Source organism: Mastigoproctus giganteus, chromosome 7 (assembly GCF_048544385.1).
Source record: "Mastigoproctus giganteus isolate SK-2022 chromosome 7, ASM4854438v1, whole genome shotgun sequence".
Taxonomy (NCBI): Eukaryota; Metazoa; Arthropoda; class Arachnida; order Uropygi; family Thelyphonidae; genus Mastigoproctus; species Mastigoproctus giganteus.
In genome coordinates, this window is record NC_143581.1 from 204,933,331 (window position 1) to 204,950,637 (window position 17,307).

Below are 17,307 nucleotides of genomic sequence, written 5' to 3' on the forward strand. Positions count from 1 at the left end.
GGCTGTGTTAAGGTAACTAAAAGTAGGAACAGGTGCATGTATACTTGCATGTACACCAATGCTAGGAGTATAGTTAATAAATTTGATGAGCTTGAAGTACTAGTCAAGGCATCAAAGGCAGATATTGCTGGAATATTAGAGATGTGGTGTCACACAGATATAAGCAGTGCAGAATTGAAATTTGGGGACTACAATATGTACAGGAAGGACAGACAGGACTATCCTTCTATTGCTAATTATGTCTATGGTGGCACCAAGACTTCCGTCTATCTCCACCTGATAAACTGAATTTGTGCAGAACCTCTGAAAAACTGGCTTCTATAACAGACCTCTTTGCCACCAAGGAGCAGCTGACACCTGACAGCTGCTCCCTCATGACAGTCCCTAGGTGCATAGTACTGGGCCTGGGTCTACGATTCTGACAGTACTCCATGCACTAAAATCCTGCACCCACCGGAAGTAGTGCTATACTGGTGGTGGGTGCCAACAATCACACTCACAGGCTGCCCAAACCTGAGAACCAGCAAAAAAAAAAATAATAATAAATAAATAAAATTAAAAAATAATAATAATAAATAAAATAAAAAGAAAAAAAATTTAAAAAACATACAGTGAGAGTTAAGTGATAAAAATGTATATAATAAAATCTTAATTAGTAAGCAATAAATTTTTGCAATGTCTTCTCCGTTGAAAACCAGTCACACAAAACTCTTCTAGTGCTTGAAATTTAACCCCATTAGCAATAAGATCACTTTCACTGCCTTTAACTGAACTATCAATCTTCACTTTTAACCTTTCTCTATGTTCAACATACAAACTACAATCATATAATAAATTACTCCAAGCAGCCGTACTATTATAATTTGTTTTTGAGATAAAACATTAGAACAACCCCAAGTGCTCACATCTGGTGAGTATGGGATTGGCACACCTAGGGTTCTGAGCTGAATATCATTCTTCTCTTTCTTGGTGATTCCCTTCTACTTTTGACTCTCTCTCTCTCTCTCACACACACAGGGTAACTCGAGGATTTTTTTTTTTTTGGCTGGTGCAGCATAAGCCCCAGGCTTCCTTGCACCACGTAACTAATAATAATAATAATAATAACACAATTGATAAAGTGCAGCAATCCCTGCACAGCACGGTTTCACTCTAACATGGTTTATGAATTGCAGGAAATTTCGCGTAATGCAGTATTTTTGAGCTTTTGTGCTGGGAAAACCCTGCTATTATGTTAGATGTAATTTTCAATGTTTCCATTCCTTTTTTGTGAACCCCTGCTGTTGACTTGCTAGTTATTATCGCCTTCATGATATTCTTCTAAAGAACATATCTGGAGGTCACTACCATAAAACAAAAACAATTTGCAGTTCCCGGTTTATTGGATTTTTTCTGTTAGTGTAATCAATTATAAATGGGTAATAAACTTGATCTTGCATTTGCTGTAGTACCGATACCTGGAATTCTGTGGGTTTCACATTATTATGGTGAAATGTAATCCATGAAATATTCGATCATATAAAAAACATAAATTTTCAGAAACTCGTTACTCCGTATCGTGTTTGTTGCAACTTGTGTGTGCCATGTTCTTTGTTATTAATTGCTTATCATTTTTACTGTTTTAAATTTTACAACAAAAAAAATCAGTGAACAGAAATATCAGTTAGTATGTACATATTACAATACATATTAATTAAGCTATGTATGTAAGCATAAATTTATTTTTATTTTGCTAACTGGAAAATATTCTTCTGATTTTCATGTATCATTTAAAGCGGGGGTACACTGTATTTTGATGGGAGATCCCTGGGTTAGGTTCTGTGCTATTCAACTTGTGCTGGTTTGAGACCATAAAAAAACTGTGACTTCGAAGAGTGCAGTTCATGACTTTTAAAGAGAGCAGAAAGTACATGAAATCTAGATGCTGCAGAAGAGATTGAGCTTAGCAGTGATGCACAAGAAGAAAATTAAATTAACGTACATTTCTTGACATATAAGTATCACAGTTTGTAAGGCAAGATGTTTGTTCAGTTATTACTATTTAAGTTACTACTATTATAAAATATTAAGTTATTACTACTATAAAAATTAAGTTTCCGATAGTTATAAAAAAAAATGGTGTATTTTTGTTAGCTTTTGGAACATAACCCCCTTTTTGTACTGGTTCTTAGTCCCGTATAACATGGTTTCACCTTACACAAGATTTTGTAGGAACCAAACTACTGTGTTATACGAAGGTTACCTGTATATTGATAAATCAAGTTATTCATTTTATCATTTGATTTTTATGTTTTTATTTTTCTATTTAATATTTAAATTATATGTGATTATATTCTACAATTATATTCTACGTTTAACACTTGTAGAAACTATTTTTGGAAAATAATTCATTAACAGAGAATTCTTACATCCATAATTAAGATATCTTCCTGTTTTACATATGAAACATAGTTTACTTCTAAAATCAGTGATTTGTCTGATAATCAAATATTTTTTATTTCAGAGTAAAACATTCTCAGTTATATACAAAGGTAAAACTGGTGGCCTGACATTAGACTGGAATATGGGATTTGCATTGTACAACACAGAAGCTAAGGTAAACGTAATTGTTTTAATAGTGATAGCATAATAGAGTAAAATCTCTGTATGACAAACTCCCATTTTCAGAGTATTTCATTGGCTTCAATCTGATACTGTATATTTATAAGGGTACCCCCCCCCCTCCTTAATAATGAAGTTTCTTTATTGTTGAAACGTTCCAGTGACATCATATTATCCATGTGATGATATTATTATTGAAACCCCTTCTGTGTGCGTGTGTGTGCATTGCCTCCACTCTTTTTGCCTGAATTGTAACCTAAAAGTTGGATTGCAGCTATTGAGAATCATATGGTTATGAAATAAAAAGTGATTACTGAGATTGATTTTGGGAGTAATGAAATAAGGTCTTATTAATATTCAGTGAGAGAACTATAAAGGGGGAAAAAAAGTTGTTTATATTAAAATTTCAAATATATTGAACATTACAGTCATTTTTTTTTTTTTTTTTTTTTGTTTGAAATAGTAGGTGGCAAGTGATGCAAGAAAGCAAACTTATGTAGCATCAGCCAAAAAAAAAAAAAAAAAAAAAGCTACTTGCCTCTGTCCATCCCTCTAATAATCTGATAATCTAATTTTTTTATTCAAGCTACCCAGCACCCCCACAACACCAGATGGAATTTTGACATCCTTTTTCAATTTAAGTTTATGTTCCATATGTATGAAATCAGCTACACAAAGAGTTGTCTAGGAAAGAGTATGGATGCCATCAGCATTTAGTTTACTCGGTTCATTTAAAGCCATAAACACTTCATTCGGGTCTCCTCACAGATAGCTAGTTTCCAAGTACTACAATTTGGAACTTTTGAAGTCTTTAATGGTAAGAGGACCCTTTTGCTCTCCTCACCAATTTTGTTCCTTTTCTCTACACCCATTTCAAGAGATCCACATCTTTCTTAAAATGAGGCCTCCAGTACTCAAGGTGCGGCCTAACAATTACTTTATGCAAGAGAATAATCATATCCTTGTTTCTGCTGGCAGAGTTCCTGTCTGTCATTGATAAAACCCTAGAATGAGCTGCCCTTGCAGTTTATCTGCACTGTTCAGAAAACATTTTGTAGAATTACGTTACTTCTAGGTCTCTTTCATTCTCCACTACTTTCAGTGTGGTACCACCAAATCGATGTTATTTTGAGATCACTGCCTGTGCAGTACCTTGCATTTATTGTTAAACTTCAATGCCATTTCTCAGCACACTGCCTAATTTTTTTTGATGTGCAGTAGTATGCCTTTATTTCTGTCATTAAACACCCTGCCAACCTTACTTAATGCATTATACTGACATTTATTATATTTATAGTTAAGCTATAAATGTAATATATGAATCTGTAAATGTTAATACTGGTATCCTTCGGTTGACAAGAGGAATAGTTTCCTGAAAAGGGTTTTTTCATATTTCTCGAAAGTGTGTTTCTCATTCTCACAGGAGTAAAACATAAACCTGTATTTAGGATTTCTTGATCTTGAAAGAGCATATTGCAATATTTATAAATTGCTCTTTCAAATTTTAGATAAAAGACAGCAGCTAGAGCATGGGTTCTTCACCTATAGGTCGCCATGCCATTTAAGGTGAGTCACTTATCCTCTTTATTGATCCTCTTTAATAAATTAACATTTTTCCCTACACAAGCACAATTTTTCTCTTAGTGTGTTGGACTTGTAGTGCACTTATTTGACAGTGCTATGGCATTGAATGAATAGTAGAATGAAAGTTTGACTGTGAGTGAATATGCAAGTTTTTTTTATTTAAAAACTATTATTTTGTAAAATTATTACCATCTGATAAATTAATTAATCATATTTTAATATTATTTTTTCAACTACTTAGTTTCCTAAGCATTAATTATATTTTAATACAAATAAAATATTTAATTTGTAGACAACAGTAAAGTAATTAAAGGGGAAATACATTATTAATGCAAGGCTGGATTCCAAACTTAATTTGTGTCCCAACAAAAAAATGGTTCAGAGCCATCTTTTTGGAGGGTGTAGGGTTAAAAATTGCAAATCTGCAATGTGGATTGGACAAAGCATTTTGAAATAGCTTAAAGTTAAATTTGGTGTGAGACAGGGCAGTCCATATCACCAATGCTGAAACTATCATTCTGTTAAATAGTAGCTTTCAAAATCTTGATAATTGGTAAATCATCAATTTATTAAAACTTTAAACAAATTTGTAATTTTTTGTATCTAGGAAGAGGCTTTAAATGAAGATTAAAAATTACACATAGAAATAAACAATAAGTATTAGCATTAGTAGAGGCATATGATGCAAGAAAGCAAGCTTATGCAGCATCAGCCAAAAAAACGAAAAAAAAAAAAAAAACCAAAAAAACACTTCCATTTCACCCCTCCGTTCGTTCAAAATACCTGTCCAGCTGAGCCTTAAATTTATTTAGGCTATCAACTTCCACAACAAGGGATGGAAGTCTGTTCCACCAACCAACTACCCGCTGGCTAAAGGCAAATTTCCACACATGTATCCTACATCTGTCTTTCCTCAATCTGAATTTATGCCCTCTCAGGTGTTTATTCTGAACAAGAGGTAGACTCCCATCGGCATTGAGCATGCTCAAACCATTCAAAGCTTTACACACCTCTATCAGATCATCTCGTCGGTGCCTAGTCTCCAGACACTGTAATTTGCAAAACTTAAGCCTTTCTTCGTAAGAGCAACCCTTTGTTCCATTCACTAATCTTGTTGCCCTTCTCTGTACTCGTTCCAGCAACTCTACATCCTTCTTGAAATGAGGCCTCCAAACCTGTATACAGTACTCAGGGTGTGGCCTGACCATTGCCTTATACAAGAGAATAATCACCTCCTTATCCCTGCTAGAAAAATTCCTCTTTATCATTGACAAGACACCATGAGCTACTCTTGCCGCCCGTCTGCACTGCTCAGAGAACTTCATATCTGCCTGCACAATTACCCCCAGGTTCTTTTCATTCTCTACCACTGTCAGTGTAGTACCAGAGAGTTGATACGTTGCTGTTTCCCACATGTAGTACATTACATTTGTCAATGTTAAACTTCATTTGCCACCTCTCAGCCCATCTGCTCAACCTTTCCAGATCCTGTTGCAGCAGCAGCATAGCGTCAGTAGTGTCCTTAACAACTCTGTCAACCTTTGTATCATCTGCAAACTTGAACATTAAGCTTGATATACCATCAACAATATCATTTATAAATACAGAAAACAATAATGGACCCAACACTGAACCCTGAGGGACTCCACTAATAGCATTAGTCCACGATGAGCAGTGTCCATTGATTACCACTCTCTGTCTTCTCCCCCTCAACCATCCCTTTATCCATAGCAGCAATTTGCCTCCAATGCTACACTGCTCCAATTTGTGCAGCAGTATTCCATGTGCAACAGTATCAAAAGCTTTCTAAGATCCAAATATATAATATCAAAGTTATTCCCTGCATCCAGTTCTTTTATGACTGCATCATAGTATCCAATCAAATTGGTCAGGCAAGACTTTCCCTTAACAAAACCATGCTGTGTCTGAGCTGTAACTGAAGTCTTGTCTAGATGATCCTGCAGTGCTTCTTTAATCAGTGTCTCCATTAATTTTCCTGGAACGGAAGTTAAACTCACAGGTCTATAATTACTTGTGTCAGTCTTTGATCCTCCTTTGTGAATTGGGGTCACATTTTCACATCTCCAGTCTATGGGTACTTCCCCTGAGTCCAAGGAAGCTAAGGGTTTGCTTACTTCCTTTGCTGCCTCCTTTAATATAACTGGATAGATCCCATCCACCCCAGGTACCTTGTGTTTATCTTCAACAATTTCTCCTCCACTTTACTCTCAGTTATTACAAGATTATCTAGCTTACTGCCAGAGTTGAATACACCTCTGGCATTCCCATCGCTGAATAACTCCTCATGTGTGAATGTCGATGCAAAATATTCATTTAGTTTGTTAGCTACCTGAGCAGGGTCATCGACAGTTGAACCATCGATATGAAGTGGACCAATCTGATTCATCCCTTTCCTTCTAGAGTTTACATAAGTAAAGAACTCTTTGCTGTTTTTCTTTGCATCCTTTGCCAAAGATTTCTCATAATCTGCCTTCGCCTGCCTAACCTTTTTTGTAACTTGGTTACAGACCAGCTTATATCTATCATAGGCTTCTGTCACGTGTTAATTTATATGTATCCCATGCATTTTTTTTCTCTACCACATGTCTAATTAGTTCATCTGACATCCATTTAGGCCTAAACTTTGAACAATATTTCTTAGTTGGTATGTAAAGCCTAGTAGCTTCCAAGATAAGTTCTTTGAATGCTTCCCATTTTGAATTTGCTGTTGGTAACATCATCAATTTGTCCTACTGTATAGAATTTAAATACTGTCTCAGACCATCGTAGTCACCTTTATGAAAGCAAAAACCCTTCTCTTTACCCCTGATGGTAGTTACCTCTTTGAGTAAATCCCACTTCAGCACATTGTAATCACTGCCACCTAGTGGTTCCTTTATCTGCAGATTCTTAATTCATGAAGAATTACTACTGATAATCAGATCAAGAGTATTACTTCCTCTAGTTGCCTCCCGTACATACTGATGTAGAAAACAATCATCCAGTAAATCCACAAAAACTTTGCTAGTGTGTGAGTGACCAAGTAGGGAGACAGTTAAATTCTTTGGAACAAAATAGAACTTAGTCAGAATACAAAGTTAAATCTTAGTATTCTTTACCCAGCTCTCAGTTTTTAACTCTGGGACTGAGAGATGCATACAGAATAAAGGAATCAATCAGAAGTTAGATTCAGAAAGGGGAGCTTTAATAAAAATAAATAAAACTAACAGATGGAGGCAACTTGCAAGACCATCTTACAAATGTTGAGATAAGAAAAATCTTGGTATAACAAATCCAGTCAAAAGTAAGCGAAGCTAACATATTTAGAGAAGGGAAATGAGCTAAAATGATAATTGAAGTGAAAGTGATAGGTTTATAAACAGGTAAAGTAAATCAATAGCATCAAGTAAGCATTAGAGGAAAGAAGGTTAACTCTTACAAATCAGTCCTGTACTTATTTGTAATGGTAACGTACACCCACTGGGCATAAGCAATTTGGATGATGATGATGATGATAATTATATGATAGCATAAAGTAATATATTTCCTTATCTCAGAGGATACAGGTACATGAATGTTCAAGCTTCTAAAGATAAATTTTTTGTCTATCTGATTAATGGATATGTAACTCAAATGTACTTCATTTTCTCTGTATGAATAATTTAACGTATATCTAGGTGCATGAACATACATTATATTAATAAGCTTGCATTGCTATAAAGATGTAGCATTGTCCTTTCACTCTTAATGATAGTACGATTAAACTTTCTGGTAACTTAGCCTTCGTTTTTTTTTTAATATGTAACACACAATTTAAAATAGGCTTTCAACAAAGCTAATGGCACTATTCTTTTAACTTTATACATATTAAAGCTTATTTTATTTGACAGAAAACATTTAATTTCTTTATTAATATTCTTTCAGTTTATATTTAATTTGTAAAACTTCAATTAATATAAAAATGTTAAACTATTATCTCATAACATACATAAACACACCCAGTCAATAATATTCTTCTTTTTTATTTATTTAGCTGTCAGACATACGCTCATCTGACCTAAATACCACAGAATATAGCATCATGCATTGTTATCTCATGCTACTAATTTGAAACAAGATTTAACACACAATAACAGATTAGTGCTTTATTATCCATACCTTTGATGGCTGATTACTAATAGTCTATAGTCCAATGCATAATAAATCAATATTACTTAAGCTATTGGATGGTGTTTTGTTATTGCTCTCTAACAATCAGGCATGGTGTACATCAAAATGCTCCCTTGTTCCATTTTTAAAACTGGAAAAAATAATTCAAAGTAATTTAATTTTTGATAGAACCTTGTATTTTCAGTCTGTTCTGAATAATCTACATTTTTTATATATGTATGCCTGATATATATATACCGTCGATTCCGGTTATTTGGGACACATCGGGACTAGTGCATTTTGGCCCGATTAAGCGGTTGCCCCAATTATCCGAAGTTTCACGTAAATAGTTAAAAATACAATTTACCCCCCCCCCCCCTTTACAATTAGTTCACTGTTCAATCAAATCACATTACGACGAACTCACCACAGTAAAGTACCGTTCGGTCATTGTGATCACGTTTGTGAATTGAATTTTAATTCTATTAAACAGCGATTATAATTAGCAAAAATAGGAGGAATATTATCCACAGGCTATAAAAGTAAAGATATATTAAGCACAGATTTACTCTTTATTACCTTACCAATTAAAAAATTAATGATACGTGATAATCGGAATAATTAATACGTACTGTAATATGTACATACTAACTAGTTGACTTTTCTGTTCACTGACATTTGTGGGTGGGGGTTAAAATTTAAAACAGTAATAAGATAAGCAATCAATAACAAAGGACACGGCACACACAAATTGCAAGTAACACAACACGCACAAGTGAGAACGGAGTAACAAATTACGAAGCTTTAAAAATAGGAATGAAGAGAAGATTCTGAAAATTATTTTTTTTATATGATTGAAGATTCCATGGAAGTGTAAACACATTTTACCATAATAACCCACAGAATTCCAGCTGTCGGTATTACCGCAAATTCAATAAGATCGAGTTTACTGTCCGTTTATGATAGATTGCACTAACACAAAAGCCCAATAAACAGGTGACTGCTAATTGTTTTATGGTTGTGACCTCCAGAAATCCGACCGAACTACGTGGTACGGTCGGAGACAATCGTAGGGTAATCTCCAGTGCTGAGGTCTCCTGCCCCGATTAAACAGCATTTTGTTCCAATTAAGCGAAGTAAACCCTGGCTATTTTCTCGATTGGTTTTTGTTTTTTAAGATTTGTCCCAAATAAACGGTTGCTCCGATTAACCGGTGGCCCAAATAACCGGAATCCACTGTGTATATATATATATATAATTATTGATAAAAAGTAAAGAAAGAAAGTTAAAACGACAATAACTGTAACTAATATGTAAATAATATTTATGAGTCAATGAAGTTGCAAGCAATCATGCAATACATCCATAATGTATATAATATTAAGGATAATATAAAGAACCATTAGAATAAGCAAATCAATCCAATAATAATACCATCAGGGACCTAACAAAACGCAAAAAAAAATTATCGCTTTTTACCGACAATCTAGATGACTTCAACTGGGGCCAACCACCCAGAATGAAGGCAAAAAACGACAAGGGGTTCTCTGTTTCTGTGATGATCAATATATGCTAAGTAATTTAAATCTAAACCAAATATAAACCGGTATAGGCCAAATGTAAATCGAAAGATGATAATAAAAGTTAGTTTTTCTTCTTACTCTCTGCATGTTTCTCTATGCGTTAATTTAATTATTTATTTTTACCGTATCCATCACATAGGGGGCACCACATATTATTTTAACGACTATTACATTATGTCCTAGATACGGTCAATATGTAGTATGTATTATATATTTAATCTTATTTTAATCATTAAATTACGTTCTCTGTCGGGTCAACGATGATTAATATATGCTTACATTTATATTTTACTTATATTTCTTACCTTTGATTCTAATATTTCTAAATTTTCTTAACTTTTATTATCATCTTTCGATTTATATGCGATTTACATTCGGCCTATACTGGTTTATATTTGGTTTAGATTTAAATTACTTAGCATATATTGATCATCACAGAAACAGAGAACCTCTTGTCGTTTTTTGCCTTCATTCTGGGTGGTTGGCCCCAGTTGAAGTCATCTAGATTGTCGGTAAAAAGCGATAATAATTTTTTTTTTTTTTTTTTTTTTGCGTTTTCTTAGGTCCCTGATGGTATTATTATTGGATTGATTTGCTTATTCTAATGGTTCTTTATATTATCCTTAATATTATATATATATATATACACAGGGTGATTCACTACCAGTGCGACAAACTTGCAGGAGGTGTAGTGGGCACAAAGACGAATCGGAATCACATAGCATTGCAGGGTCCAAAATGCCTTCGTCATGCAGTAGAGGACGTTGATCGTGTGAACAGCGATCCTGCTGGAAGTCAGCATTTGCGAACCGTTTCTGTTGAAGGAACCAAGTAGCAAAAGTCCTCCGGGGTGGATAATCCGCAGGCTCCAATTATTGGACGCGTTGCAGATGGTATGAACTCATGTTGTTGTTTGGTTTTTAGGAGCATTAGCAACTAAGGCCATATTGCTCCAGGATATGCGGTGGTCATTCCTTAACCTTTCCGCATCCTCCGTATTTGGTGGTGACGGGCTCGAACCCCGGTCTAATCAAGAAGCGTGTGCTACGCACTGCTGCTCCTTCCCACCTGGCTACGGAGGCGCCTATGAACTCATTTGGTTTGTTGACAGTATCCTCCATACAGTGGATTGGGATATACCCAATCATTGGCCTATCGCTCGAGTACTCATACTCGGATTGCCTTCTGCAAGACGTAGGACATTCTCCTCATTGTCTGACGTCCTCGTCATTCACTCTTGATTCATGGTACCTCTCGTGAAACAGCCAGTCTCACGTAACCTTCTCATCATACGATTAAAATCGTATGATGAGGAGCACGCCTGTGCAGCAACGTTCCTGGTATAAGCGCAGAGCGGCACGCCGTTACAGTTCACAGCTCCTCCATATGCGAGGTGCATGTCGGTCAGTTCAACGTTTGAATACTCGTCCATCCTCTTTCTGCCTCGGGAACCGGTTCGCAAATGCTGACTTCCAGCAGGATCGCTGTTCACGCGACCTCCCGTTCAATGTCCTCTACCGCATGACAAAGGCATTTCAGACCCTGCAATGCTATGTGATTCCGATTCGTCTTTGTGCCCCCTACACCTCCTGCAAATTTGTCGCACTGGTAGTGAATCACCCTGTATATATCAAGCATACCCAAATATATATATATATATATATATTTTTTTTTTTTTTTTAAATTGGAAACATTTTTAAAAAATATAAATATTTTAAATGAAATTATCTACTGGAACACTTTCCGGAGAGTCACATTTGCTTAAGTCTTACATTAAATAAGACACACATAGGTGTGGAATGCATTTTGTGTCCTCCCCTCTCAATATTGTGTTGGCACATAAAAATAATTGTAATATTTTTATATTACAGGATACCAGGATTAACTCAACAGGCATGGCATGCATAAATGCCACATGCAGAATTGACTGTTATTTTATTTTATTTTTTTTTTAGCAATATTTCTGAATTTCTAACAGGATAATGATACTTATTGACAACAAAAACATTGATTGGGGAATACCAAAATTGACATTTGTGCCAATCTGCTAGATAATTTTTTCCATTTCAGATTAATGGCATCTGTGGCATCTGTAGTGCTGAAGGGCATACCAAACAGTGGGTTAAATTAAATCAGATAAATAACTTACCTAATTTTAATGCAATGTGTGCACATAGGAAAGAGAGAAAACTCTACAATGTAATATTTGTGTGACATTTCATTTCTCTCCCTCCCCCTCTCCTTGCATTACGTAATTTGTGAATGACATCCAATGAAATACCCCAATTGAAATCACATTATATTATATGTCATATTTCATCTCATCAAGAAGGGCAGTGCAATACTGAGGAAACTCTTGTGAATGTGGTCGGAAATGATTGAATATTTTTTTCCTCTGTAACCTCTCATAAAATGATAAGGGGACAATAACTTTAGTTGAAGTTTTGATATACAGGTGTGGGACCATTTATCTGGCTACCTAGTAATCTGAGGGTTGCTGTATAGCGTGGTTTTTTCTGAATTTGGGTAGCAAGGCCTAAAATGCAGAAAAAACAAGAATAAATGCAAGAAAATAAAATATGAATATTTATTGAGCTCAGTTGATTCATATCAATTACATGGCATCATCAGAAGAAATATCTTGACAATTTTGGGAAGATGTAGTTGATGGGATAGACACACCAGAAGTTTGAAGGCTGGGATTCAGGCATAGATGCTGTACATGTGCCCGTAGAGTTTACCTTGGAAGCCAGTTTCTGAAATATATCCTTTAAATTAAGTTGCTTTAGATATTTTGGTCTTTCTTTTATCAGCAATTTTTGAATTTTATAAAGAGACATTATGTGATGTCTGTAGCAAAACTCCTTCATTCCATTCCATGAATCAGTTCTTCCATAAGGCTTATCATTCTTTTAATATGCCGATTTTTTCTTCAACAGTATAATCATTCTCGTCATCACTCTCTTTATCTTCATTTTCATTCATTACCATGTCACAAATTTCACTGTCTGTTAGTCTGAGGGTAACTGGAGCATCATCATTAATATGGAGGCACCCTTCCACTGCATCATAATCCAACAGCTGGGCCTCAAGACATGACAAACCTTTAGCAAAATTCATCGTCATCAACAATTTTCTTCTCTCTTGACACCCTAAATCCAACGAAATCATGTTCTTGTTCATGATCATCATCAAAGACTGATTCTTTCCATAAATTATGCCAACCATGCTTTAAAGTGTCTTCATCAACCCTGTCCCAGACTTTTGCTGCAATCCAGATTGCATCCTTGATATTAAAATCTTTTTGAAATGTCTTTATTCCAACACCTTTGTTGCATCCTATGCATGAATTCATTCTTATGGATTGCCTTGAATGACCTCAGTATCTCTTGATCCATTGGCTGGATGAAGGACATATAGTTAGGTGGCAGATGTATGGCAAACACATTATCTTGCTGTCCCTGGGAAGCCCTGCAGACATACAATGTGCTTTAGCCTCTGGTACAAAATGGTTTTCAAACCAATCAAGGAAGATTGGTGTGGTAATCCATGCTTTTTTGTTTGCTTTTAAATAACTGGAAAGACACTTACTCCTTTGAAAGCTCTTGGATTTTTGCTTTTATCAATAACAAGCAGTTTCATTTTATGTGACCCCGCAGCATTTGCACAACCTAAATCTGTTATCCTTTCTTTTGAGTTTTTAAACCCACTGGTTGCTGATTCCTCGGGTGCAACAACAGTTTTTCTAGGAATATACCTCCAATATAAAGAAGTCTCGTCAGCATTATACACCTGCTCAACAGTGAACTGGTTATCATCAATTAATTTTGCAAACTTGAAGAAAAAAATATGAAATACATAAAATGAAATACATAAAAATGAAATTAAGGCTGATAGACTATATAACCTCTTAGAAATAAAAATTTCATTCTGCCAATATTAGAATTGGCAGAATCAAACAAGGGAAAAAAGCTTATGTAATATCAGACAAAATAAATAAATAAATAAAAATGAAAACCAAGTATAACAACTCACTTTCCCTCACTTCGTTTAATTATTTCTCCAATCCTTTCATGTTTGATGAACTTCCACCCTCCACGATAATAGGCAGAAGTTTATTCCCACAATTAGTCACCTCTTTGATTAAAGGAAAATTTTTGGATGTATATTCTACAGTTATCCATCATATTAAATTTATGCCCTTTTGTGTATGTCACATGAGTATGTGTGGTTTGTTCAACCATTTAAAGCCTTAAAGACCTCAATCAGGTCACCCTGCAAAATGCTGTTCTCTCTCTCTCTCTCTCTCTCTCTTGATAAGATACCCCTTAGTACTCCTAATCACTCTTGTGGCCTTTTTCTATACACTTTCCTACATCTTTCTTAAAATTGAATTTTCAAGCCCATATGCTAGTATTCAAGATGGGGGCCTAACCATCTTGAATACTTTATAATGGAATAATCAACTCTTTGCCTACTGACAAAGTTCCTATATACTGACAGAACACCATGAGCTGTCCTCCACTGTTTGCTTCAGATTGTATAGTTAGTTACTCCCAAGTCCTTTTTTGTTATCTTGAGTCTTGAGTTTGTTATCCAGATGCAATAGTGGTAGGGGCTAAAGGGGCTATAGACTCCCCATGATCAAACTGATATGGATTTTTTAATACTACATGTTGATTAAAGCTTAATAATTCCTCTGTAACACTGCTTTAGCTCCACCTTTAGAAAATTCTTATTCCCCAGAAAACTGCTTTAGTCCCTCCCTTGAGAAAATAAATCCTGGCACAGCCACTGATGCAAGACCTTGCATTTTCTGATGTGAAACCTCAACTGATATTTCTCAGCCCATCCAAACAATTTATTTAAGTATTATTGAAGTAGCATACATTAATTCATGTCACTAACACCCTGCCCACCAAACTTAGACATTAAACCTGAAATGCCTACATCAGTATCATTAATAAATATAAGATACTGTAAATTCACAGCACCAAACCTTATGGAATCCCATTCATGACTGTAGTCCCTGAAGAGCAATGTCCATTTATAACTGCTCTGTTTCCTGCTACTTAACCATCCTTTTCATTCCTTTGTGTGCATTAATAACTTGCATTGCTTCACTGAAACTAATGATTTCATAAATTAGGGTAACAGTGCAATGAGTTAGTTATTTGGTTTTTTTAGGAGCATTAGCAACTAAGGCCATATTGCTCTGGGATATGCGGTGGTCATTCCCTGACCTTTCCGCATCCTCCGTATTTGGTGGTGATGGGCTCGAACCCCGGTCTAATCAAGAAGCGTGTGTTACGCACTGCTGCTCCTTCCCACCTGGCTACGGAGGCACCAGTGCAATGATGAAATACTTTTTTTTTTTTTTTTTTTTTTTTTTTTAACACAATGATTGTCTCATGTGGTACTAATGAATTGAGTTACTGGATTCAAAACGAGTTATAGAGTAACCAAAGATAAACCCAGATCTGCAGAACCCATATTGGGGTCAACCAAAGAAAACATTGCTGTGACTTTTGTTTTTTTTTTTTTTTTGAACATTTACAATAGCTCATTTGTCGAAAAAGATAGTCTTTGGCTGGGCAGGTGGATTTTGCATAATGACAGTGTGCTTACCACTCAGCATTTGTTGTGTTTCAACAGGTCCTTTATTGCTTATTTTGAGGGTTACTTTCATTGTATTCAAGATTACTTGAATTTTTAATAGAGGCACTATGGCAAAAAATTATCTTGGATGGCACTGTGAGCTAATGGTTTTTTGAGTTAAAATATGGGGGGTGTCAAAATAACCCTACCATAAACAACAGTTCCCTCTCTTGTGCTTGGTTGCCAAGCTTAGCCCACATAATCAGTCTTATCAAAGTATTAGTAAAATGATGCAATTCAGCAAGTTTTGTAGCATTACTCCAAAAAAATTAATTTTTTTTAAGATTGATGCTCTATTCCCAACCCATACATCTTACTAGAATGCTATAGGTTGCAGTATCTTTTGTGTTTTGGGTTATTGTAAAAGAAAGATGAGAATGCTTTTGAATGGGCTTGCAGAAAAGGATTTCCAGCATCTTTCTGGAAATAACAGAGATGTGGCGGATCTGTGTATAAAGTTAGAAGGGTAGCGTGCAGGAAATTGCAGCCACTAAATACTGTATTAATAATAATTTTATTATTTTTTATGGGATTATTCTGGTTACTTTACTATCAAATCTTGTATATGCGGTGAATTGTATGAAATGCCAGTTTTATTTCTTACAGTGTTATGCATGGAGGTATCGATTTTCTCAGTTGAAAGGGTCTTCTGATGATGGAAATTCTAAATTAATTTTGCATTTTCAAAATTTAGATACAAAAGAAGTGGAATCAAAAGTAAGTATTAACAAAATGATAAAGATGGTTTTGTTTATTAACCTTCCCTGACTGTCGTGACTAACTCTCAAAAATGATCCAGTATTCAAATATTAGTCTTAGTAATATTTTTAAAGTTTATATAAAACTGTTACTGTTCAAATGTAATTATTTTAAGTACAGTCTGATAATTTCCGAATTTAACTATTCTGAATATAACTTCAGTTCAAAATCTCATGGAAAATGGTTCCTAATGAAATAGGAATTCAAAATTGCAAGTAAAAATTTGAAAAGAGATTTTGAAATTAATTTTTATTTTGCTCAAAAATGCAGTTTGTAAACATGATGAAGATGAATGCTGTTTCAAAATGAATAATTCCCAGTAAATTAAGAGCCATGTTAATTGTGAATGGTACAATTGGTCCTGATATCATTTGCGCCATCTCTTTACAAGAGATTAAACTGCAGTTCTAATTGAATAGTTTATATTGAGAAACTGACTTAAAAACAGTCAATGCATATGCTGCTATCCAGTTGTATGTTTTCCATTAAAATTTCTAAAAAAAATAAAATGAATAGGATGAAGGAAACAGCACTTTGGAAACTATGATAAATTGAAATAAAAAATAAAACAGTGAATCATTTGTACATTTCTGTATAATTTTACATTAAATCTTAGTTGCATGCTTTATTTAATCTCTTGTAAATACCAGAAAATTAATTTTTTTTCTTCAAAAAATGCCTTTAAATTCATCACAGTTTTTAATGGTGTTCCTCCACATCGAAACTCCACGCATATGTATCATAAGTTTTTGCTCAAATGGGTGTCAGTTTGTAGATTTTAATTTTTACTATAAAACCAAAATCTATAAAAATTTGAGATAATGTGAAAAATTTAAAATAAATAAAATAAATTTTCTGTTTATACTCCGGCACGACAACCAAGTCAGTAGAGTTTACAATAAATCGTCAATACAAATATTTATCGTATTTAGTAGTCACGGGCTTGAACCCCGGTCCACTCAAGGAACGCGTG

General features: G+C 34.7%; 1 protein-coding gene across 1 annotated transcript in view; it reads left to right on the forward strand.

Annotated features, from left to right (window-relative positions):
• The window catches only part of Syn2 (Syntrophin-like 2), a 203,265-nt gene that overhangs the window by 171,065 nt on the left and 14,893 nt on the right, over positions 1-17,307 (forward strand). Inside the window, exons 14-15 of the mRNA XM_090377381.1 lie at positions 2,504-2,596; positions 16,182-16,292. Coding sequence (XP_090233507.1) covers positions 2,504-2,596; positions 16,182-16,292 — 204 coding nt within the window. The remainder of the gene's footprint in view (positions 1-2,503; positions 2,597-16,181; positions 16,293-17,307) is intronic.